The following is a 25,311-nucleotide window of genomic DNA, read 5'->3' on the forward strand; positions in this document are numbered from 1 at the left end:
GTTTCATTTCAGGGAGAAATCTGAAATACAGAAATAACCTTTGAGCAAAACCAAAATTAGGGTTACTTTGACTGTGTAGTTCAGTCCAGTGAAATCATCAGTAAAATTACCGATGTGAAAAAATCCTTAGGCTGGCTTGATGAAAGACTACAATAACTTTGGATGAACATTTACCACTTCAGATAAAAAAGCGATTAAAATAATAAGTAAATATTCTTTAACTGCAGATGACAGCAGTATTACAGTTAATATTTAATTATGACACTGTGAGAATATTCAGTAGTGGAAGACAGGATTAACATATTGCTTTAAAACATTCCATTACTTTCTGCATCTGTTTACTGATAATAAAAGAAACAGCTGTTCTAAATGTAACATTAACAGGTGTAAACCGTTCATTTGAGATTTTAAAACAATATTTCTCCTCTGTTTGCTCCTTAGCTATTCTGAAATGAAATTACGAACACCCCTCCTATTAGCTTACACAATTAACTTGTAATTGTTTAACCTCTCTGCATGTCCCCAAAACGTATACATGTGGAGTTAGCTTCCTTCTCCTTTTGGGCAAAAGCTCTGTTATCCTGCACTGCACATCCTGAACTAATGCACCAGATGTGTCCCATAAAATGGTTGGTCACACTATTCAGCAGCTTTCCTTTAGCAACTGTTCTATATCAAATTTACTGTAAAAAAGCATCATAATTATGAAGTAACACTGTATCAAATTCACAGACCGAATATCTCACTATGTTCGGTTAAACTATGAATGATAATTGAGCTTGAAATTGTATATTTACTTTAAATAAGTCCTCCAAATCATCTGCAACAATGTGTGCTTAATTCGAAGCCATTAACAAAAGATTTAACATTTCCACATTTATACTCTCCATAATTTCAGATATGATGCTCCTTACTTACAGAGAGAGGGAGAGAGGGGAAAAAAAAATAAAAGCAAGTCCTGGTAGCCTTCCATTTGCAAAATTAAATGGATGTACCTGACGTTTCTTGTAATTGCTAATCCATCCTGTTAAATACTGGGTAGAAAAGAAACAAAATTCTCAAGAACCCTTCAATATTCCACTGGAGCCAAAAAATAAATGCAGAATTATAAGTTTATTTAACAAAAGAAACCAATCCCCACTAAAAAACTGATCTGCTTTACAGAAGATAAAACAAACTCTGAAGACCAAATATTATAAACCTTTAAAAACCTAAAAAGTTGTTTGTTGAGGTTAACTTTCATTAAAGTAATACCAGTAAGTGTGCAGGGGGGAAGAAAAAGGAATGAAATCCTTGAGATTAGGGAATGTTTGCTTGTATAACTAAATAAAGTGCTTGGGAGTATTGATTCTATTGATACATATTTTAAATGTTCCATATCAGAATACAGAAATAGAGAAGAATCAATTTTAGCAAATCCCAAATTACATCATCTAGATTTTACCGTTACTAATGACTGCTAGGTGCTCCTGAAGTAGCTTCAATGTTCCTCTGATTTTTCTATAATTTTCTGAATGGCTACTATTCATGATAAAGAGAAAAAACCAAACATGAAATAATCCAAACTGCTTCTCACACACACTGGTTAACTGAGAGGAAACAGAAACTTCTATAGTAAGATTCCTACTACATTCAGAAAAGACACATGTAAGAGGTGCTACCTCTATTTCCTGTTTATATTCATATTTATATGCAAGAAAAAATAATTTTTTTTCAATGAGATTTTCCTGTATTTATAAAGATAAATTGAGTTCAATGGTTTCCCATTAAAGGAATGTGCTTCTCAGAATTTGGGTGAGGGGGACTCCTGAGCTGCAAACATACCACCAGAACCAAACCTGTCCCAACCAATCATACAAACGAGCCTCTGAAAAATGCAAAGCTACATACAACCAATAGGCTTTTTAAGTTTTACTACAAGATCATGATTTGGGCCGGAAAGCTCCTAACTCTCCCCTAGGGAACACTGTTACCCAGATTAGGTGTATTTTAGGAAGCAAATCTGCATGCCACGAGGAGGAAGGTAAGCAGTAATGCTCTGACCTGCTGGGGACACAAAGTAAGAAAGGAATGATGCTCATCCATGGTCAGTCCCAGACCTCGATTTAAGTCCAAATTGTACAAAACCGAAATGCCAGCAGAGGGCAGCGCAAATACGAGAAGTCCCTGGAATGGCCCAGTCCGGCCACTCGTGGGGAAGCAGCTGCGTGGGTGCAGCATGAGGGACACAGGGAGGTGGCTGCCACTCGCTCGCCGCTGGGACACGCGCCCACCACGCCCTGCTCCACAGCTCTTCCTCTAAGGAAAGAGGTCAAGTATAACAATATCCAAGCCCACCCAGCATTACACACTTCAGGTTTTCTTTTTCCTTTCAAACAAACAGCCCACAGAGCTGGGGGCGGACTGACTGCAGGAATAGGCAGCCTTTGTGTGTTTCCCCAAGAGCTTCATGGGGCTCACTGTGGAGCACCCCGTGCTGATGCAATGGTGGAAGATGATGTGCCTTCCTTCTCCAGAACTGCTACCTCAGGCACACCATTTAACTTCTTTTAAGCTCGTAAACCTAGAAATGAGGTACTTCTATTCTTTAAACAAGGAACATAAAATGAATGCATCACTAGAGGAAGATGAACAGTGAGAACATCTCTAGAAACAGAAAGTAACGTTTCTTTTTGTTCACACTGGATAAAGCAAGGAGACCTCCACCCTGTCCTATCTAAAGCCATCTCCCATCAGCAGAGCATCAGTGTAACTCACAGTTCCAGCTCGCAGTCCGAACCACAAGTACTGTGGTGGGGAGACACCCAGACTTACAGCTCCAAAGCTGTGCTCCAGCACTCGCTGCTGCCACCCAGCCACACAACATCCTCCAGTGTTCCACAGAGACAGAAAACAACTTATGTACACATACCTAAGAAAGAAATCCACAGCAGCTCTCTGAGGTGTAAGGACAGCAGACACAGCCAGGAAAGGAGGGAAGACCCAGCTCCCAATTGCCTAACCTGGTGCACCTGCACCCACTGAAAACCCTGATGCTAATTTGCTTCCATAGCAACTAAACCCACCCTGGCACCTACGAATACCATTTGCCAATCTTGTTTGTCCTCAGTCTAAGGCCTGAATAGCTATTAAAACTTGTCCTCTTGCTGTAGACTCAGGTGTTACCAAAGATACTAGCACTGGCTTCAGTATAATTAGGATACAGCTATCTTATATTTTGGAGAAGAACCAGCAATTATTAATCCCATTAAATACTATATATTACAGTCCAAACTGACTAAAATTGGTGCACTATTAATTTAAGTTCCAACAAACTTAGTCAGGAGATAAATTTCTATTCTGCAGCTTGCTTTTGGCTTTTCTCACTTTAATAGCTACTCTCTAAACTCCCAGAGTTTGTATTCCAACAAGAATAAAAATAAACAAAGTATAACCTTCTGTATCCCGTGCAAGGCTGAGATCCTGTTTCCCTATCAGAGCCAAGGGTCACGTCTCCTTCCTCCATCTCTATCCACCTTCTCACTTCGATTCTAAAAATTCACATCTTCTGCACTGAGTGACATTTAGAGCCAGCAAGTGTTCAGTTTGCAAGTGACATTCTCACTTTGTGCCTTGCTCACCTTCAAGCTTGGAAAGATATCCTGCTTGTGCCCTCTGATGATCCTTGCTCTTTATGAAAAGGATAAACTTACTTTAATGGCATAAAGAAATAATCATAGAATTGCAGAATAGTTGGAGTTGGTCTTTTTAAAGGTCACCAAGTACAACTCCCCTGTAGTGAACAGGGACATCTTCAACTAGATCAGGCTGCCTAGGGCCCCATCCAACCTGACCTTGAGTATTTCCATGAATGGGATATATACTACCTCTATGGGTAACCTGTTCTAGTGTTTTACCACCCTCATTGTAAAAAACTTCTCTCATACCTAATCCAAATCGATCCTCCTTCAGTTTAAAACCATTACCTCCTGTCCTATTGCGACAGGCTCTGTTAAAAAGATACTCACTGCCTTTCAGGTTAGAATTTACATGTTGTGATGTATGGCTGGGATGTGATTTCTTAAATTAGTTCACCAGTTCAGCATCAGTGATTACATACTCAAATACTACATTTACTTGTCTGGTCCAACACTCCTGTCCACAAACTAGCTTGTACTTGGGCCTTTCAGCAACCTTCAACCATTTACCCAGCAGGCACAGAAACACTACAAAGCTAGGTCCTACCACCACATCTTCATAGGGCCAAGATTTGTAAATGGCAGCTGGGGATGGACATGAATTTTCAGGTGAGCTTCAAACTTCTAAAACATACTCTTCCAGAGACAAGGCAGCTGCTATGCACAGAAGGCCTAAGCGGGTAGGTTTACAGAAGTAGGCCACTACTTGAAATAGAGGAGTAAACATTGTGTTCTGGTAGAATGAACCAGTTTACCAAAATCAGTAGCTCTCTATATAGCAGACTATGCCCTAGTTATGCCACATGCTCCCCGAGGGAGGACAGTTTAAGTTTCCCACCCCCAAACAGTTTGTGTATAGCACTGCACCAATAAACCACGGGCATCTGATTTCAGTGCTAATATGTGCTTCTGTGACTCAGAGCCATTCTGCTTTCAAGTAACTGGCCAGTTTTTGTTGATCTGAAGTTTTTGAAGTGTACTACACTTTTAAGAACCACACTTCCGTAAGTGTAGAATTTTTGGACATTGGACACTAGGACTGTCAATACTCATTTACATGAGCTAAGAATTTCCAAATATAAATACAACACCATAGAAGTCTAACTAAAATACCTGCTTATGGCAGTGCCATATTTAAATACTTACAGCTATCTGGCATTCCTTTGAAAATTAACATCTGATGTCCTTAGTACAGTAAACTTTGCCATGCTCTGTTGAAAGCAACTTCTAACCACTTCACATCTAAAAAATTCTGACATACTGGTATTTCTTAAACCTGCAGCAGTAAGAGAAGGATGAAACCAGTTGAGAACACTTCTTTAATAAATTCTTTTAAAAAAATAGTGGGGAGTTGTTTCTCTACAGTATTTATTTCCAGTTTTCAAGTAGCATTTTTATTTAAATAAAGTCTTTAGGAGGTGAACATATAACAATGAGAAGTCATTATACAAAAGTTTTGCACTAAACATACTGAACTTACAGAGTAGTGATCAAAATTAAGCAAGAGAAGTATGACTCCAAACAAAATGTTCCATTTACTGAATAATTTCCATGGAGTTGTGCTTGTCAACTTCTGGAATATCTGTTAAGTGATGAAAAAAAGGACGACCATGAACGCAGCCTTTATTTTCCTTTCCAAGCTGTTGCTTCATCCTGTAAATTGTGTTTTGTACATCTTCTTTTGACAAATGTAAGGGCAGCTGCCGAGCTAAACGTACTGCTTCTCCCTGTGGAAAGGAAAAACAAAACCCCAATAGTTTTAAAGTACCATTTTTTAGCACATTAGCCTGGGGCTACCAGAAAGCAGGAATTAAGCACTCACTGTTTAAAGGTCATCCCTTTCTGCCAATTAAATATTCCAAATCCCAGAAATCTAAATGTAACTCTAAACATACCTTACTGGTCAGTTCATGACATTTCTACAATGGAGGCATGCACAGTCAGCCCCTGGTCATGTTTGCTCTCTTTTAGCCTACTTTTTCAAGACGCTTTGTGTTTCTGAAGATCTCATTTCCTGTTTTCACCAGCATCAGCTGTAGATGTTTACCAGTTCACAAGAGACATTTCACACCATAAACTTTAGAACTATCATAAATTAAGTCAAACAGTCAGTGAGTAAAGTTTGAAAAATACTCTAGCAAAACTGCAGATTAATGTTGTATTTGCTATGGTCTATTGCATCCACTTATCTCAACATTCGAAAGCAGATGTGACTGCTAAAGCACCCACCCTCAAAGAACTAAGCAGCTTCAAAAAGAAGTTTTGTTTTCTCCTCCAAGATGGGCCTTCTTGCCATTGCCCTCTCTTCTGTCCTTAAGTCATGTTGCCTAGGCAGAAATGTATGTGGCACACAATCTCCCTTCATACTGTACAAACCTGAGCAGCATTCATAATGATTTAATCGAAATCATCCCATTTTCTTTGTCTGAGTTTTTTTCCCACTCCTCCAAGTGAGAAAGAGATCACTGTGGACTGTGGACTGTTTTATACCCTGGAAGGCTGCTGCTTCAACCATTACCTATTCTTTCTTCTGCATCTATTGACTGACAGCAAAGGCTGCAGACATGTTGCCTGCTCAAACATGAAATGAATAATCAAAGTTGTGATTCTGAACATGACAGTGAATGGCATTTCCAGTGTTTACCTCCCAGAATGGTCAAAAAATTCAGTGCTTACTTCTGAATAACAGCTTTTATAGCTGTTTGGGGTTTTTTACAAACCATTCCTGTCTCAACACAGAACTTACCCCTTCTTTAAGCTTCTTTCATGAATGCATGAGAGTGGTCCAGTAGCACTAACAATCCCTTGCTGCAAAGGCAGCTTACTGCCTCAAAAGACAGGGAAACATTTGTATAATAATGCTTAAAAGATAAAACACATATTCTGTGTAAATATGTGCCTAAGTCCCAATTTGAAGTAACCCAATTCAGGAAGGCATGTTATAAGTACTTAAGTAAGAAGAGACTTTACATATATTTTGGTAACCTTTTTGAAGAGAATTGGTATTAAAGAGCATTAGTGACACAGCCAGACAAGAAGTAGTAACTACTACTGTTGGTTACTCCAGCTTTAACTAGTACCACATTTATTAGCTGTCTCTGAAACTTCAAGCTGTTATTACCTCTGGATGGACAATTTATTTATTTGCATAGACAATATTAACACGAGTCACTGCCATTCTGTGGCAGTTCTGTATTCCAACATGGAGAAATGCCTTTCTAGTCTGAAAAGTGCCTTACAGAGGAAACACCTTGTGAACATCAGCTTTTGGCATGTGTTATATCCCACTGGGTGACTGCTTTGGGTATGTCTAATGGAAGTATTTTGGTAAGGAATACACAACTCAGGAGGATATAATATTCTCTTTTTCAAAAGTAACTTCTGTTTAGAACACAGTAACATTAATTAAAACACAAAGCTGAAAAAAAGATTTTCAAGCAGTTTAAGGAATTACAAGTTTAGCTGGCTAATACTTAAAAAGAAAGCTTCTGTCTCACCTCCAAGTAATTTACCACTTTGAGAGGCCTACATTCATACACTTCCTTTGCATTTCTGTTAACTACTGCATTCAGAATTTCTTTCAAATCAGAAATTCCAAAATATGGCAGACAATTTGCCATCCCTTCTATTTCAAGATGACTTTCTGTAGCCGAAACACCTGAAAATACAAAAACAAAACAGTAATTCATACACTGCTTTAATTTCTATTCTATAGAAATTCACTGAAAATTAAACTGATGCAAAGTCATTTAGTAATTTAGTCCAATACAATTAGGAAACTTTTTTGTTCCTCCCTTGGAATGAAAAGCATTTATTTGCACAATGTTTCATTATGATGATGTGTGTTTATTCACATCACAAATGTCTCAGCTTACATTAATCCAAATCCTAGCTGGCACCGTTTAATGCTTAAAATATTTGCAGCATTCCCAGTCTTGAGCACAGCTTTAATTAAAGCTTCTGTGACTTTAATTAAACATACATAAAACTAAAGTAGAAGCTAGCAATAAAACACAATTTAGTTTGAAAAAAATTAAAACATTGTTCGCACTATTTCCTATGTAATTGGTTGAAACATCTGTAAAGTTCAAATGTTATCATAACAAATTCAAATTCTACTGAAATAAAAAGCAGTTTTTTCTCCTACCACATCTGAGGAAAAACTCAAGCCCATAAAACTAGAGGCTCTGTGACTGACTTCATATTATCATTCATATGGTATCACTGCTGGAGCAGGTACTACTCTGAGTAGGAATGATGAATAAAAAACTAAACAGCCTTTCTAACAGAGTATCTATTCAAGTTTTGAGGTCTACACAATTTCTCTTCTTATTCACATTATGATGAAGTTGTTCCCGTACAGCAACCTTTTATCCACTCCCAGTCAGAAGCAAGTTCTCTGGTGGTCAGGCTCACATATTCTCACTCAGTCCTTCAGACTATCCTCTCGTTCATGCTGGGTGCACAGAAACCTCAACCCAACCTGCACAGTCACCTTCTCTTTTCCTCCACTACAAGTTTAACAAGTAAAACGCTTCACAAAGACAGCATGGACAAATTTAATTAAAAATGAAAATAAATCTAATCTGTGTAATGGCTCCAGGTAGGATAAATAACCTTCAGCCCAAGTCACAAATGGTTCTTGTGAAGTCAAAAGAGCTGGAGACAAATATATTGCTCCAAGGTGGATTAAACTAACAAACTGTCACAAGGGATAATTCCTGTTCCTAGTCCAAACAACAATATGAAATATTTCAGAAGTGAGAGAAAATATATATGCAACGTAAGTCAGCAAAATGTACTTTCATTAGCTGGTAGAATGAAGCTGAGTTACCCATGTCCAGGCCCTGTTTACTGGACAGTCATTAAATAAGAGCAGAGATAACAGGATGACTGTGCAGGTTGAAACTTTTCCTAAATATGGGTGTGTCACTGGGCAAACAATGCTCTTGGGCCTTTTTAAGCCTCACGGCACGAGTTACTTTGACCAGTGGGAATTTGATATAGGAAACAATCCCCCATCGCCCCTCCCCCCGAAAATCACATAACCTTCTTCCAGCTATGTATTCAACACTGCTTTACATCCGAAACTTTATTTCGTTTTTCACCCAGCCTTGTCTTCCTTCTCTTTTTCAAGCTGCCTTTCCCTAATCACGGCCAGCAAGCAGAGACATATTTTTATATAATACTGTAAACCTGTGTTCAGATTCAGCTTAAAGCAAAATGTTAAATTATAAGAAAGTTTGCCAGATATAAACATTTCCCCATGGGAAAGCCTTTCAGTAAGGGACAGGGAAAAGATAAAGCCTCTTATAAAAATCTTCTTCAGCTCTTTTCTCTTAATTTTTGTCATATTTTTGATTTAATTACAGATTAGATTTGAGGAACTATTTCAGACCATTTGATTACGCTGCTTTCTCTCTAGAATTAGAACTTAGTTTATTTGAAAACCTTTCAATAATTACCCCTCTATATTTTACCAAAGACAGGACACAATTTTTTTTAAGTTTCAAGTATTTAGATATTCAGTTTAAAAACTTGTACTTCCTGTGCTTCCTTTTAAAATTCTATGACAGTGAGGTTCTGGATTTGCAAAATATTTCCTCATATACTCTTCAGCTTCAACAATAGCCATTGTTCATCTGCAAATTTTCACAGCCAAATTTAACTTCGCTAAGTTTCCTCTTTCATCTAAAAGTCAAAGCAGGCTTGAAAGTGTTTAATTTAAGAACAAACAATACAAACCCTGGCTAAGGGAGGTTTATTTCTTTGGCATTTCTGTTTGTGTGCCAGTCTCCTTTTCTGCCAACATGCTTCAAACTGCAAAGTAGCCCAGTTGCATTCTGATTAACAAGTTTATCTGCAAGTCTTTGCAGGAACTCCGATACTGGCAACACTCGATGATATAAGCAGATGTCCAAGCCTCAGTATACTTAATATATATTTTGTCAAAAATTTACAAGATTTTTGAGTATTCAAACAGCAGTCCTCAAGCAGTTGCCATGGTATTTTCTATGAAATACTTTGCAACTTCCAAGGAAAGTATTTCCATGAACAAATAAACTAGCTTTCAAATTACTTTAAAAATGTGGATTTCTCATTGTTACAAATTTCCCCTTTCTCTTTCCAAACAAAGCATTTACAATCATCTTTGGATAATTCCTTCTTGATGGCCAGGAAAAACTGTTCCCTTCCAGCTGCCACCTAGATTAGGTGACACTATAACACTGTCTATCTCCCAGTCTATGGTCAAAACTCAAACTGAAATTAAATTGCAGCATGCTTTTCCACTGGTGGGTTGCAAGAGCTGAGGCAGTTTATATTACCAAGAACAATGGGCTATTTACCTGTTACTGCTCTTTGAGGCCTTATAAGCATATTCTTTGTACATACTCTCGTTGACTACATGAGGCAGACTGCATTCTATCAGGCAGACAATTCTACCCTAAAAGCCTGCCTTGGAGCATGGCCCAAAACCCACCATTGATACAATACCAGCTAAGGTGTGTTCCTTGGTCTCATTTCCTCTCCAGCCAAGAATTCCCATCTCTCTCTAGGCCTTTCCTAAAGGCAAATGGACAGATGTGCAGTGAAGGCACATATAACAAACACATCTTAAGAAGAACTGGACAGAAAGTAATCCATCTTACTTCTTGAAATGTTCCCTGCACGTAGGGGTCACTGTGAGCAAACAAATGCCTGGCAGATCCCAGAACGCTGAGTATTAAGTAATCTGCTTTATTAAGTAAAAGCAAACAGACTGCTCTCCCAAAGGTAGCATCACTTGAAGTCTCAGTAAGGCCAGAACATGAGGGGGTGGGAGGGCAGTGGAAGACAGACTGGAGCTCAGCGTCACAGCTTTGCAAAATACAACTGGCACATTCCACAAAGAAACCATTGATTTTGCTTAACTGACACACTGACAGCAAGAAGTGTTTTCTTGGCTATTTCACAACATGTTTTTCACTGTGAGCTATCCAGAGAAAAATCTAGTTGAAAACTCCTTAGACTTATGAGCAGTTAATACGAAGAGAAACAGGGAGACAATACAAAGATCTTCCAAAGGTCTACCAGAAACATGAAGCAGATGGGGCACTTTCAAAATCTAGGACACTTGGAAAAACTTTGATTGCAGTCATACAGAGTCTCTGAAGAGAGTAAAGGTAGATTACCTTTCTGTCTTCTAGCAGGAACACATTCAAAAGGCAGACTTATCCTCAAATGAAACAACACGTAAGTAAGGCCTGCAACTCCCATACTCTTGTAAAAATAAACATCCAAAAGTGAAAATACAGAAGTTTAAGCAGTTTTCCCACCAAAATGGCAGAACAAGAACAAAATTCCATGTAGAACTGAGTTCTTGCCAGGAAGAAAACAGCTAATTAGACCTTTCAAAAACCTACTAGGAGTAGAGTATCAGGTGCCACATGTTGCCATGGGGTTCAGAGCAAGGCCTGTGAGAAAGACTCCTGGTAAATTGTGAGAGCAACTAAAACTCAGAACCACCCCACTAGCTAAAATGTCTTGGCCATTAAAGACTTAAAAGACATTAAAGACACTAAAATGTCTTGGCCATAGCTGTATTTCTTTGAATTCCAAGAACTGTAAGGGAATAAGATTCAATTTCTGAATATTAATCCCAAGATTAATGCATGATTAATGAATTACTCTTTTTTTTTATCCTATGAATGACACTGCCCCTTACATGTCATCCAAATAAGGAAAAAATAATAATTTGGGGGGGGGGGGGTTTCAAGTAAGAAACCATAAGAATGAAAATCTTCATAAAAAGCCCGTCTGTGTCACAAGTTGCCAGAAGGTAAGATTCTGAACTGCAAAGAAGGATTTTTTAAAGAGATCAGTTGAGATGCAAGCTTAATGCAGCAAAGGGATTACCGAATTCGCCTTCCAAATTCAGGCAGCTGCTTAGGGTCTTCTTAAATAAACAAACAGTCAGTTCTGTAAAACACCCCAATGCCACAAGGAAATAAGGAATAAATCTATGGTCCTATACTTAAATTTAAATCATTACAGTCATCTAGGAAACTCCCTCAGTGAGGTGCACTAGGCAAGAGGTCCAGTGTTCCAAATTAGTATCTGAGTATTATGAGTAGACTTAATATATGGTAATGGGCAGCAGTACTCTGGGTCCTTCTCTTCTTTGATAGCAGAATATCTGTAGAGATTTAAACAAATAATCAGTGCAACCTACTAGACCAACAGTCCTCTTCAGAGACCACCATGGGTCAAGGAAAGCCTCTTCCATGACTAAAACTGCTGAACATTGAATTGGAGCAGCTAAATTTCCTATGTTCTTGTTTTGGGAGGTATCTTAGAGCTAGTGATGGCATCACAGCCTTATTCACATGAATCAACAGAAAGGCTTGCTATTTTGTAAGAAGAAATTATCAGAAACACCACTTGTAGGTTGAAATTCAAAACCTTAAGAAATCAATCAATCAATCAATCAACAAATTTGCTTGTGATGTAAGGGGATCTCTGTCAGAAAAAGTAAACTTTCTAGTACAGAAAATAACACTCTTCACTCAGGATGAAAAATGAAGGAATGCATATTAATAAGTCCCAATAAGTGGCTATTAATGAGAAATCAATCAGCAGTCAGAAAGGAACATCTAATACGACTGTATGAGGGCAGAAGTCTCAAAGGAAAATACAAACCTTCGAATATGCTACAGTGGACCCTGACAGAGAGAAATAGTTGATAGGACTGACCCAATTAATCCACAAAGTTGGTAAAAAATTACAAGTTACAAAGGTTGTGTGCACAGAGAATGGGTTCTGGTGTGCTCCTATGGATGCTGCTAAGGAGGAACTCTCTAGTTACCACAGCTTAAGTGCACGTTTCCATTCTAGGACCTCTCCACATCAAGCTGTGACTTTATCATCCACCATGCAAAGTAGGAACCTCTGGCCCAAAAAATGAACAATATATCCTGAAGAAACAAAATCTTTCTTAAGCAAATTCTAGTTCAACATCATCTGAATACCTCTCTTTCAGGATGTGTCTGAATTTCAAAAACGCCACAAAAACAGACACCGAATACAGACAGTGGAAAAAAGTAATGCTTCTATAAGGATAGTGAAAGATGTTTTATAGAACAAACTGGTTCTCTCAGAGTTAAGAAATCCTACAGAATACTCAGGGTCTAAGTGGGACAAATGACTCCTGGTATGCAGGTCTCTTTCTGTAAAGATTATACAAGAACCTATGAATTAAATAACCTTACACTGCATAGTGAAATTCCCAGAGAAGGACACATTAAGAGAGTACCTGTGTGTCTAAAAATCAGCTCTAATAAGCATTTGTAGAAGATAGTGTATTTCAGGGACAAATTTAAGAAAAAGAGGAGGGACTGATTAAGTAGAAATCCTTAGCTCAGTAGGAAAAAAGCCTGGAGAAATTCCATTTGTTTGCTGGTATTTCTACCTTCATCTGCAGTGGTATGCTCTTTTAATAAAAGAGGCTGTAACTGCTATAATGTCACCAGCAGAAGCTTATAAACATGACTGACAAGACTCAGATGTTATTAACTTTTCACTCAAGTAGTTAAAATAGAAGACTGGGACAAAGAACTGAATTAGATTCCCATTCTTCACTGGGCTACTCCTATGGTTCATAAACCTCCACAGGGCATACAAAGCACTAACTGTAAACCAAATGAGAAAAGTTTCCTTGAGATTTCATTTTCTTAAATTTACATCTTAGGAACACGGGATTGGAAGACTACTTCCCAGTTACTGTGTCAAGTCCTTTGCTATTATACTGTTACAATGCTTCTCTTAAACAAACCAAGCTGTCTTAAAAGTAGTTTCCCATTTGGTTTAGGCCAAGACAGCCAATTTTGTTCACAGTAGCTAGCATGGGGCTGTGTTTTGGATTTGTGCAGGAAACAGTGTTGGTAATATAGGGATGTTTTTGTTACAGCTGAGCAGGGCTTACACAGCATCAAGGCCCTTTCTGCTCCTCACCCCACCCCACCAGTGAGGGGGCTGAGGGTGCACAGGGAGTTGGGAGGGGCACTGGGCAGCTGACCCCAACTGACCAAAGGGATATTCCAGACCATGTGGCATCAAGCTCAGCACACAGAGCTGGGGGAAGGAGGAGGAAGTGGGGAATGTTTGGTGTGATGATGTTTGTCCTCCCAAATCACCATTATGTGGGATGGAGCCTAGCTTTTCTGGGGATAGCTGAACACCTGCCTGCCTATGGAAAGCAGTGAATTAACTTCTTTTATTGTTTCATTTCTGTACACAACTTTTGCTTTACCTGTTAAACTGTCTTTATATCTCAACCCACAAGTTTTCTCACTTTTACCCTTCCAGTTCTCTCCCCCATCATGCTCAGGGGGGAGTGAATGAGTGGCTGTGTGGGGCTGAGCTGCTGGCTGGGGTTAAACCATGACATATCTGCAGTACAATGAGATCTGTCAACAACTCTCCACTGCTGCCTAGAAATAAACTAGAAATTAAACTTTCCACCCAGGAGGAAAAAGAAATTGTCTTCAAATTTTCATATTCAATTTATTCACGTCTAGTTTACACTAACTAGATTTCAAGCAAACTTAGAACATCAAGAGGTAAAAAAAAAGCTTGTGAGCAAAACTGCTAAGCCACAATCCCCCTCTCCCCCATTTGCCTAGGGACATATCATAGAGGTCCCCAGCTTTTGATTTGCTAGTCTGAATACACCATGTAATAACTGCCTCTTACAGTACGTTTTATTTCCCTAATTATTCATTTCATGATTTATTACCATGAACACCTCTTCTACAAAGGTGGTGTTATTTATGTAGAGATTTAGTCAGTCAGAAAGAAGTTTCCTTGGTTTTTCTGTGCATGATTCAGTAAGGGAAACAGCTTTGGCTCTGTTCTTCACAAGAGCCAGCCTCTGAGTGAAGGAGTTGGTCTACATCCCTTTTTTGTACCTACCCTTAAAAGATCCCATATGTTACAGTACATCTGTCATCACTCTACATATGTGGGGATCTGTAACACATGAAGCTATAGCATTTCTAACAGCTCTTATGGCCAGTCTTTTCCCTGAGCTGTCAGCTAGGTGCTACCCCCAAAGATGTTTGCTTTTCTTGGAATTCCGCTATAGAATTCGTGATCTGCAGAACCAACAGTGGGTTGCCCCTGTGTTTCCAACACATCCCTAGAAATCATTCTTCAGAAAGATGTAAAAACATCTGAGCTCTCTTACTAAGGTAAAATAAACTTACATAAAATGCATTTATTCTGTGATCAATGAAGAGGTACTGAAAAGTATACTCCCTCAAGAAGTATGTTCAGATCAAACTCTGAGAAAAGGTGTGGTGATCCTATGACCATCTCTTTGCTGGCCCCTTTAGGCTCTGTGTTACAATTCTGATAGGAAAGTATGACATCAACCAGGATCCAGCTCCTTACTGGACCTCCTCAACTGCTCAGCAGTACAGGAGTAGCCAGCTAAAGCACATACATGCAGTGTGTTACTTCTGCAAGTAACACCATTCTGGGCTAAGGAGTTCTTATCCGTCTAATCTAAATTATGTCAGAATGGCAGTTAAGGATATGGGTATTGAGCATTTTGAGAAAAGAAGAAAGAAGTGCGGAAAACATGGATTTCAGAGCATTCTTTGAAATACTATTAGAATTTTCTGTTTAGTCATCAATTTCCATTGCTCAATGTTCTGTGTAGAAGACTACATTCTTTGCCAAGAAAATAAAATCTCAGTATTAAGGAAAGCAAGATGCTAGTGCTTTAAAAGACAAGGTGATGTAGAATAACATGATCCACATTAACAGTAATTTAAATCATTAAATCATAAGAAACAAGCTAAAATGCAATTAATAGTTTTTAAAACTATCATACCTTCTATCACTTTTATCTGGAATCCATTTGCTACAAGCCTTGGATCTGACAAATAACCTGATCCATGGAAACTCTGGTAATTCTTCTGCATCTTATGAAGAGCTGCCATATACTGAGATCCACCAAGAAGACTGGAAAAAAAATCCCCCAAGTGTTAAAAACCAACATCCCTTACGTGAAAATGACAAGCGTGCAAAAACCACAGAAAAAATGCAGCAAGTGGTAAGGAGTGATCAAGATTTTTTAAAATATTTTAAAAAAGCAATTTGTTTAAAGAAACAAAATGAGAACTATTAACTTATCTTAGTGAGTGACCAAGCTAAAGCATACAGTAATAATAATTCTAACAGCCATTTCCTAATTCTTGGGGGAAAGTCAGCTACAGTGAAGTTGTGAATGTGGAGCATTTAATTTTCTTCTGGGGGAGGAAATTTGTATTTGCTTCACTACTAATGAAACTGGTCAAAATCATACTTATTTCAACTAGAGTAAGACCAAGGGCGCTCATTACATCAAGATACAAGTATAAAAACCAAAAATCTGTTTTAATAGGTAAGTGAGTGCACAAGTAAGCACAGCATTAGCAAGCAGGGCCTTGCCAGAGTTTACTGTGAATAATTAACAAATGATGCCCAAGTAACATACACATTTTTGCTCAATAGTACTATACCTGTCCGTTAACACAATTGGATTGTCCAGTTTCTCTACTGGAAGCTTATGGTTCATCAGTAATCTCTTAAATAGCAGGGCCTCTTCCAATCTGTATGGATTCAGCAATTTTAGATTTTTTTCAGTAGCAAGTATCCACACATCAGGAAAACTCTGACGACGGATCAGGAAAAGCTCGCGTTCATCGGAAGCATTTTTCTCTTGTCTCTGAAGGTGACGTCTACAGGAACTCAGAGAAAAAGGCACTGGGACAATTTTCACAGGCTGTTCCAGTTTCCCCTTCTTTTCAATCTGGTCATGGAATATCTTGTCAAGCTTCTGCTGGTCAGATGCAGAACTCTTTAGCTTGGGTTTGTGTTTTTCTGCTTCCTTTGCTGGTCGGTGTATCGGCTGTGCATTGGCTTTCTTGACCTCTCTGTTGTACCGTTCCTGGTCCTTAGTGGCTTTTATCTCATAACTTAAAGGAGAAAACAAATCAGAAGCATCAGCAGATAAAAAGCTCCAGACCCCAGCTCCTAACACACTAAAGCAGAAGGCAAGGTAACCATTTCAACAGCCAACAACCACATCCATGGTCCATTCAAGTACCTGCATCAATACGCTGCCCACTGCGATGGAGATGGCGACTGTGCCTCTATTACATCACACCTTGAACAAAAGCTGGAAATTTTCCTTCATCAAGACAGCCAGCAAAACATTAATTACTGTAAGGGGGAGGAACTCTTACTGTAAGGAAGAGACTGCATCATTTAAAGATCTACAGCAAGGGTCTTTTCACCTCAGTCCCTTGTTTAATTTGCAATCACACATAGAGTTTTGGCAGGAGTTTTGTGTCACAGGCACATCCAGCTCAATTCCCAGTCATTTAAGCTTCTAGAGCTCTACAGACTTCCAGGGGAGGCCATGTGGCTGGCAGGAGTTTGGAGCTTGAATAATTTCCCAAGCCTCAGGCCTTACTTAATAAAAGCATATTTGATTTCAAATGGCCTAAAATTAGCCATATGAAGTGTAAGAATACAGAATATGTATGATTATCACAGAATTCTGTAACTAATAATCAATCTTACAGATTTTTCAAAAACAGTCAATAAAAAACTACTCCTAAAATCTGTCTAAATGGTAAAAACATTACTACATACTAAACCTCTACAACATGAACGGATTCTTAATGAGTTTATAAATGTCAGACAGATAGCTAAACTTTTATTGGTCCCAGGTTTATGCTTGCCTACTGAATATGAATTTCACTTTTCTGAAAGCAAAGAGCGTCATTTGCTGAACTCCCTCTTTTTGCCTTTATTTGATATTCTGAATTCTAGAAGGTAATTCAAACCAGTCTAATCTTCAATTAAAACAAAACCAAAAAAAAGTAGTACTATCATATGTTAGTATTGGAAATAAGTATTTTAGCTGATCATATTTATTTATTGCTACTTGCTGGAACAGTTTGATTCAATTATGTGTATGCATGCTGGAAAATTAAGGTCAACAGAAGGGTCACCATTTGCAATTAATTATGATGTGCTAGCATTCACATATGGTACTAATATTTAGTTAACTAAAAAAGTCAGCTTAAATAGTTTCTTGCAATAAATCACATCCTAGAAAATATGGAGCAAACATTAAGATAAAAAACATCTGCTCCTTTTAAAATGAATGGATGAAATCACTTGAACAGATTTTTTTTTTAATCCCAAATTCATTTACAGCTTTGACCAGATCGATAAGTACTTTGTTTTGAATAGACCTAACAGTAATGCACAAAAATATTTAAGTGTAAGAGAACTGAGCTTTCAGTGATCACTGATAATCCAAACCAAAAGCACTTCCAAACAAAGTCCAACTTGCCTGTCAGTTTAGGCTACCACCAGAAAATTCCAGTCTTACAAAATTTGATTGCGAGCATCTTCCAAATTCATACACATCATTATCAGTGATTTGCTCAGAACCAAAGAAAAACTGCAGATTGACAAACTATGAGGGAACACCTTTGCCTTTCTGAAAATCCTTCCACAGAGGAACATATAATCAACAAGCGCTACAAGAACAGCTTTTCTCTGCTTTGTCAATTAAGACTGCAAATTCACGATTCTTTTCTGACGCTACAAAACCTGAAGCCAAGGAAATCTGCAAAACTGGGTGTAAGCACAGAGTGGAAGACTAGAATGAAGTCTAGTTTCAAAGGCAGTTTTGGTTTAGCTAGAAAAACGGATCCACAATATATTCTTTTCCCCTTGCAATGTAAACCCAAACAAAATAATCAGTATACTAAAAACCCCCTTTTAATATGTAAGTCTCTCAGCCCTTATGAAACAAATAATGTGAATTTGAGTATTTGGAGCAAACTCTGACAGCAAAGACCATGCTACCTGAAAAAATGTTTCTCCCAAGGCACAAATCTACTCATGAAGAATTACTGCAGAGTGCTGACAAGGTGATTAGTTAGTCCCCTGGTAATGTGTGTGGCTTTGAACCTTTCCTACACCTTCAGGGTAACTACGCCTGCCACTGTTATGGCACTTGGAAGGATTTCTCCCACTCCTACCTGAGCCTGATAAAACAGGAAACACTAAGGCCAGAAACATGCAAACTGTATTAACCAAGAGCTGAGTGACTGCAAGGACTGAAATCCTTTGCAAAGCAGGGGGATATGCGATGCTGCCAGCATGGACATGCACGGAGCTTTCCTCCTCTATTATAAACCTAAAGACCATAACATTTGACATTCCGGTTGTGTAATAAATGCTGGCTTGTTTTGAAAAGGCCATCCTGTGTCACTGTGAGACATCTGGTGCTTGTACAACTCCCAAAAGGGATTTAAATTAATTTAGACCCGATGGAGGGGCCACAGAGAGAAACAGAGATGCTGAAACCATGCACACCCATTGCACAAGGCAGGACTTTATCACAGAAGGATGGAGGACTAGAGCCCAGGAAACGTGAGGTTATGCCAGCACGGATGCATGAAGGAGAGCTGTGGCACTTGGGCTGCCCTGATGTATATACGTTTGTTGTTACCTCTAGGTGGCCCAATTTATCCAGTGTACCTGGAGGCAAGACTTATGTTCTCTGCTCCAAGTCCTTCTGGATTGCTGCTTTGCAGGAAAAGTTGTCTGTATATCTCTTCCTATTTGTTATTCTCTGAGGCAATTTTAAGAGAATAAAAGTTGAAAGGTAAACCGAAGCTGGTATCTATAGATACAACTAGTGGCGAATTCTTCATTTCTTTCAACATCCATGGGATTCAATCCTACATATAAGGAAAATATATATACTACATATAATATATTGCATTCAATCCTACATCTAAGGAAAACTTGATTACCAGAGAGGTATCCTTCCTGAACTAATGCAAAGTTAATCTGTAGGCACACTCTTTAACATAACAGTTGTACCAGGAAAGCAACCATGAAATCTCAAAAGCTAAAGCAGAGCAAATTAAAATTTTCTGAAACAGCTGGCAGAACCTTTTGTTTCATTTCATTTAAAGCATGAATATAATTGGAGTAGATGTCTACTATTACATTAATATTTCTGCTTATGCAGAGATGGACACCAACACTTTCTCAAGCATGGGTTTGTGACCATAGCGTGTTGCTTGCATAATAAACCATAAATTAGGTAAATCAGAAGCTAGGTGAAAAGGTTTCACTTAACTCTCATATAACTCTCATTCAGAACAATGCAGATGTTTTCCTAAAATATTTTCTTTTCTTGCAGATGGATTTCAAAAACTCAGTGACAATTCATTTCAGAAAAATATGGAATTTAGCTGTTCAGATTGCAACCCAGGAAGAGACTTGGTCTTGCTTGAAACAGATTAAAATTTAGACTGTGCTGTTCTCTCTGAACCAGCACTAGAATAGCTGTTTAGGGGAAAAAGTAATTCCTTGTGTCATTTGACTGAGTTTTGCAAATACGAGGTGTCCTAGGTCAGGATACAAACTAAGTTTAGAGATATGGAATTTACCAAATGTTCAAGGACTAAAGTTCCTAAAAAAGAATTCTCACTTTATAGCAATGAAAGTTGAAAAACCTCTGAAGAACTCTACAGCGCCTCACCCATCACCGTGCTGGTTTTCAAGGACAGTGCATTGGGAGTGACATGCCGTTAGAAGTTTGTAAGATTCAAACAGACACTTTCTTGCCTGTTATCTTAAATAACTATTCAGCAGAACTGTCCCTAACTACTGCTGTCTCTAACCTAACTGCTGCACAGCAGTAGCAAAATGAGTAATTCCAATCAGCAGTGCACAACTGCACACAGCAAAACGTGACAACTCACAATACTGATTCTGATCTTGAAAAGTCAAAAGTCTTTCTCTATTTTTTCATAAATAACTGGAAAGTTACAATTGTTAAATTTCATTACAAGTGACTCTTTGGTAGCTTCCAGATTCAGAAGCAGGACACGGCCTGAACTTACTTCTTTTTTTCCTCTTCACTCAAATTCTTCCACTGCTCTTCAATTGTCAGCAGGATGTCATTCATGCTGGTCTTTGGATTATCATTTATCAATTTTGGACGACATTCATGTGTGAAAAATTCAAACGCAGACTTTGGTTTCTTTATTATTCTGCTATTAATTAAGTCATAAGCTGCCACACGTCCAAATTTTTCACTTATCACATTTTTTTTCTTTATGCTTTGATTTGAGATTTGTGGATCACTGCTTTTTTCACCAGTGTATTCATTTTGCTTATTAGTTGTCCCTCCAGCTCCAGGAATCAAAATCTTAACTGGTTCCAGCTTGTCTCCCAGACTGTCTTTAAATCCACTTCCCGTACTCCAACTATCAGCAGAGATTTCAGGTACGTCCTTAGGGACTAAGGCTTCCTCATTTTTATCTATTTCATCAGTATTTTCAGAGCTCAAAAGATGCTCATTGGCTTTTTTAGACTCGGGATCCACAGGAACACTATTACTTTGAATATCAGCCATATTCTGTCCATTCTGTTCCTCCTCATGCAATAAATTTAAGGAACTGTCTGGAAAGGCATCACTCTTAGAAACCTCTCTTTTGTCCAGGTGACTGTGTACATTATCACCACTAAATGTCTGATGATTTAAGCAGATCTCTGCGTTTTTTCCTGCTTGACAGTTTTGCACATCATTGCTGAGTGAAAGGAATGAAGTATGAGCATGTAGCTCATCATTTCCAGATGGTCCCATTTCATTAACAGCCACATCTGTTTGGTCTGTTCTATGAACAAACATGTCTTCTGAGGTAACATCTGTTTTATTACTTTCACCAGGGACTGTAGCAGGTAGTGGCCCATACAGTGATTTCAACACGTTTTCAACTGCAAGTAAGACAGATTCCTGGAAAAAAAGAAGAAACAAAACAGAAAATACACACACACAAGTGTAACTTGTGAAAATATAACAAGTGAAAATGTAACTGCCAGATACCAAGAATATGGAACAATATGCAAAATGCTCTCATTTGGAATAATTTTTAGACAAATCTGGACAGATTATTGTACTTCAGTTGTTCACACATTCCAAAAGACTCTGAACTAGACACTTTCAGCCTCAAGTATTTTGTGACATGTGTTCTGCTTCACTAGTTTACTCTGATATCACAAAACTAATTAAATGCTTTCTTTGTAACAGGGTTCTGGCTGCTTAAACCAGCATCAAGTAAAGCTATTCCTGCCTAATATGGAGTTAGAAGTTTACAGCCAAAACAGGTGCACCAGCAACATCCAACTTCATGTGAATGCTTTTGTGTAGGTGCTTTTATGGTGCGTGTTTCCAAATCAACTTTGCACCAAGTGATGGAAATTAATAAGATAAAAACCCAAAGCCCTAAAAAACAAAAATAAATTTTAAAAAGCAGGAAAAAAAAAGAGAAAAGAAACTCCAGCCCTTTTTCTGATGACAAAGGAAAACTAGATCAAATCTAAAAATGTCGTGTTAATTTTCATACAAGTGACACTTGACAGGCAGTACATTTACAAGAGTAACACAGACAAATACAAAAGGTTCTCATGAAGAAGAGGATTAACATACTGGTGTGATTACCTATATTTACTTTGAATAAGCACATTATAACCATCAATTCAATCTTTCTAATTTCTGTGCCACTTAATTGATGTCATCAATAATCTATACACATAATGACAATATAGTGCTTTGATGAGAAATCAACTCCCCTCCTGCCCACCCTCACCTTAATGGTGGTGTTTAAATAGTGATGACTTGGTTTACATATGAAGTTAAGCATGAGATTTATGTAGGGCCACATTTCGTAATTCCACTTAGCTTCTCTCACTGTAAAGCCATTTGAAACCAAAGTGGTACACACATATATTTAACAGCATCAAAATCTTTTAAATCAACTGGGAAACTAATTTTGAAGAATCCCCCACTTAGCCTGTTCAGTACTTTTTGATGAAAACAGTCCTCTGACAAAGACAAGCTGTCATGTAACTAAAAAAAACCAAAAACCCAGTGGCACTGCTTATGTTTGAACATTCTGGTAGTCCCAAGGCCCTTATTACGCTTATTTAAAGACTGACAACTCAAAACCAGAGTAAAATGGTAATTACCTTATACTGCAGCAAAACTTGTGTTTTATCAGGTGTTATATTCACATCCACAGCAGAGGCAGGTACAGCAATATTCAAAAAGAAAACAGGATATAAACGAGTACAGTCCTTTTGTGTCATCTGACTGTAGTACTGTCGAATTAACTAGAAATTGATTTAATAAAGAGATGTCAGTAAAGGCAATAATATACACAAAAAGGCACAGAAAAAAATTTTGACATTATAAAAGCATAACTGGTTTGCTGGTTTTGTTGGTTTCTGAAGTTAAAGAAAAGCTTAAAAGGTCCTCAAATACATGTATGCCAGAATAATCACCAAAAGGGCAGCTCCCGGTGGTCTCCATGACTTCATAGCATGGAGGTAAAAGTGATATGTAGCCTATTTTCCATGCAGGGCACTGTATGTTTACTTTGTATGGTAGTATGCTGAACCCCACTTTGAATCCAGGCTTCCCTGCTCTCATTAAAGAACCATCTCTGTCATGGGATTCAAGCTGAGTTTTGAACTCCTAGAAGAGCCAGGCACATCAAATAATGCATTGAGATGGATTACCCTTATTCTGCATTTAACATACCAACACAGTTACAAAGCTTTGCTTCCCAATTGAAAACTACCGTTGTGTCCACTTTAAAACCTACATAAACACTTTGGCATGAACATGATTTTCTTCCCTGGTGATGAAAAGGATTAGGACAGCAAGGCTGCTCCAAGTGAAGTGCTGCAAGGTTCAGTAGTGAGAAAAACCCAAGAGTATCAAATTCTGCCTACACAATGCCTAGCTGTAGCCAATGCTGCTGCACTATCACTTTCATTTCTACCCAATGCATACACAAATTTAAAGGGAAAGCATGGGTGTTTGCTTGAGAAGCCCACAGCTGGAAGTGGACAAAATCAAAACTATTTTACAGAAGAATTCTCTTACAAGAAACTACATGAAGTTCCCTTATGGGAAATTGCACAGGTGATTTCTGCAGATTAATACAATAAAGAACCAACTATTCTGGTGTCTTGCACAGAGCATCTGAAATTAGTTTTGTTAAATAGCCAAAAACACAACCTCCAGCTCTGTGGTCTGACTGCAGCAAATGGAATGGAACTGAGGCACCAGCAGCGTCAGATTTGTGGAAGGGCTTTCTGTTGTAAATGCTAGTATCTTCACCTGTGATATTCTTAATTATTGCGTGTGGGAAAAAAAAAAGTTGTACATTGCTTAGGTGTCTCTGTCCTCAAAGAAATCACATTTCTATTCTTTGAATTACAAGCTAGAGGATGTTACCTTCAGTATTTCCTTCTGAAGAACTGGACGATTATTTATAAAAATGAAACTCCTTTCCGAGCTTGAAAGGCTTGTCAAAGAACTGTCTGACTCAGCTTTTGGGAGAAATCCAGAAAGATTTATCTGTAATGATAAAACAAATACAGTGCAAAAGTCTTCTAAAGAACGTTTCTAAAGAATGTTTTGTTTATAGAGGTGAGATAGTAAAAGAAAACAGTACAGGAGTCCAAGTCATTCAAATGCATGCACTGCTTCTTGACAGTTACAATATACAAAGATAAAGGCAGCTAAAGGAAAAAAAGAAGAGGCTGAGAAAGATGCGTTTGTATCTATTTCCCTTGATCAATTTATTGAGATATTTCCCATTTGGACTGCCAGTTACAGCAGGATGCTGCCTGGAGCTGAGGCTGTGGAGAGCCAGACCAGCAGCTCTTGGCTTGCTGACTGCAGGGTCACCAGCATAAGCCCTGTCAAAGCTAAAGGCACAGAGTGCTGCCCAACCTGGCCAGGGCAACAGTGAACCACCCCTACAGGGAAAGCCCAAAACACACAGTCCCTCCCTTTCTATGTGCAAAGCACCTTAAATAGCCTGTCATAGGGCATTTATTCAGGGCACCTAAATTTACCTACGCCACCTGTATCCAAATCATCTGACTCTCAAGAGTGCTGAGCACCCACGATTCACAGGCTGCAGCAGAACCTGTGAGCACAGCACTGCCAGGGAGCCTTAGAAACAGTACATGATTTGTGTACCTAACATGAACTCCCAAGCTTCAAGATTTTTCTATTGAGACTCTTTAACATGTTTTTTCAGGTCAAAATAAGCCTGCTGACTTGTGCTCCCTGTCCTTATCTCTTCCCCCTCCCCCCACTAAGCAACGCTGAAACTGTTGGATGGATTTCAAATCACTGATAAAGAAGCAGAAATCCCAAAGATGTATTTCCACAATTCCTGTGATAACTGACAGCTGTTTGGAGAGAACAGCCTCAAGATAATGACCTTACTAAGGAAAAGGCAATTGTAACTTTTCAAAAGACAGGAACCAGCAGCATGCATGAACTGACATGCTGGGCAGCCCACATCCTGCCCCACACACTGCCCTCTGCCACCTGCCCAAACTAACAGGTGAAGAACCCTGGGGCAGCACGAGGATGGAGATTTTGGAGATATGGGAAAGTCTGGAGAATGTTCTGGTAGCAGGGTGGATCATTGAACACAGAGATGAGTCCTCATAAGGTCTGCTTTTGGCAGAACCCCTT

At 38.5% G+C, this 25,311-nt stretch overlaps 1 protein-coding gene across 1 annotated transcript in view; it reads right to left on the reverse strand.

The window, feature by feature from the left end:
* Nucleotides 1-1,094: 1,094 nt before the first annotated feature.
* The window catches only part of PMS1 (PMS1 homolog 1, mismatch repair system component), a 45,807-nt gene continuing 21,590 nt past the window's right edge, over nucleotides 1,095-25,311 (reverse strand). Inside the window, exons 7-13 of the mRNA XM_008630175.2 lie at nucleotides 24,052-24,174; nucleotides 22,776-22,919; nucleotides 20,648-21,543; nucleotides 16,223-16,678; nucleotides 15,553-15,683; nucleotides 7,175-7,335; nucleotides 1,095-5,404 (exon numbers count right to left, since the gene is read on the reverse strand). Of these exons, the coding sequence (XP_008628397.1) occupies nucleotides 5,213-5,404; nucleotides 7,175-7,335; nucleotides 15,553-15,683; nucleotides 16,223-16,678; nucleotides 20,648-21,543; nucleotides 22,776-22,919; nucleotides 24,052-24,174 (2,103 nt within the window). The 3' untranslated portion in view covers nucleotides 1,095-5,212. The remainder of the gene's footprint in view (nucleotides 5,405-7,174; nucleotides 7,336-15,552; nucleotides 15,684-16,222; nucleotides 16,679-20,647; nucleotides 21,544-22,775; nucleotides 22,920-24,051; nucleotides 24,175-25,311) is intronic.

Source organism: Corvus brachyrhynchos, unplaced genomic scaffold (genome assembly GCF_000691975.1).
Source record: "Corvus brachyrhynchos isolate BGI_N302 unplaced genomic scaffold, ASM69197v1 scaffold370, whole genome shotgun sequence".
Lineage (NCBI taxonomy): Eukaryota > Metazoa > Chordata > Aves > Passeriformes > Corvidae > Corvus > Corvus brachyrhynchos.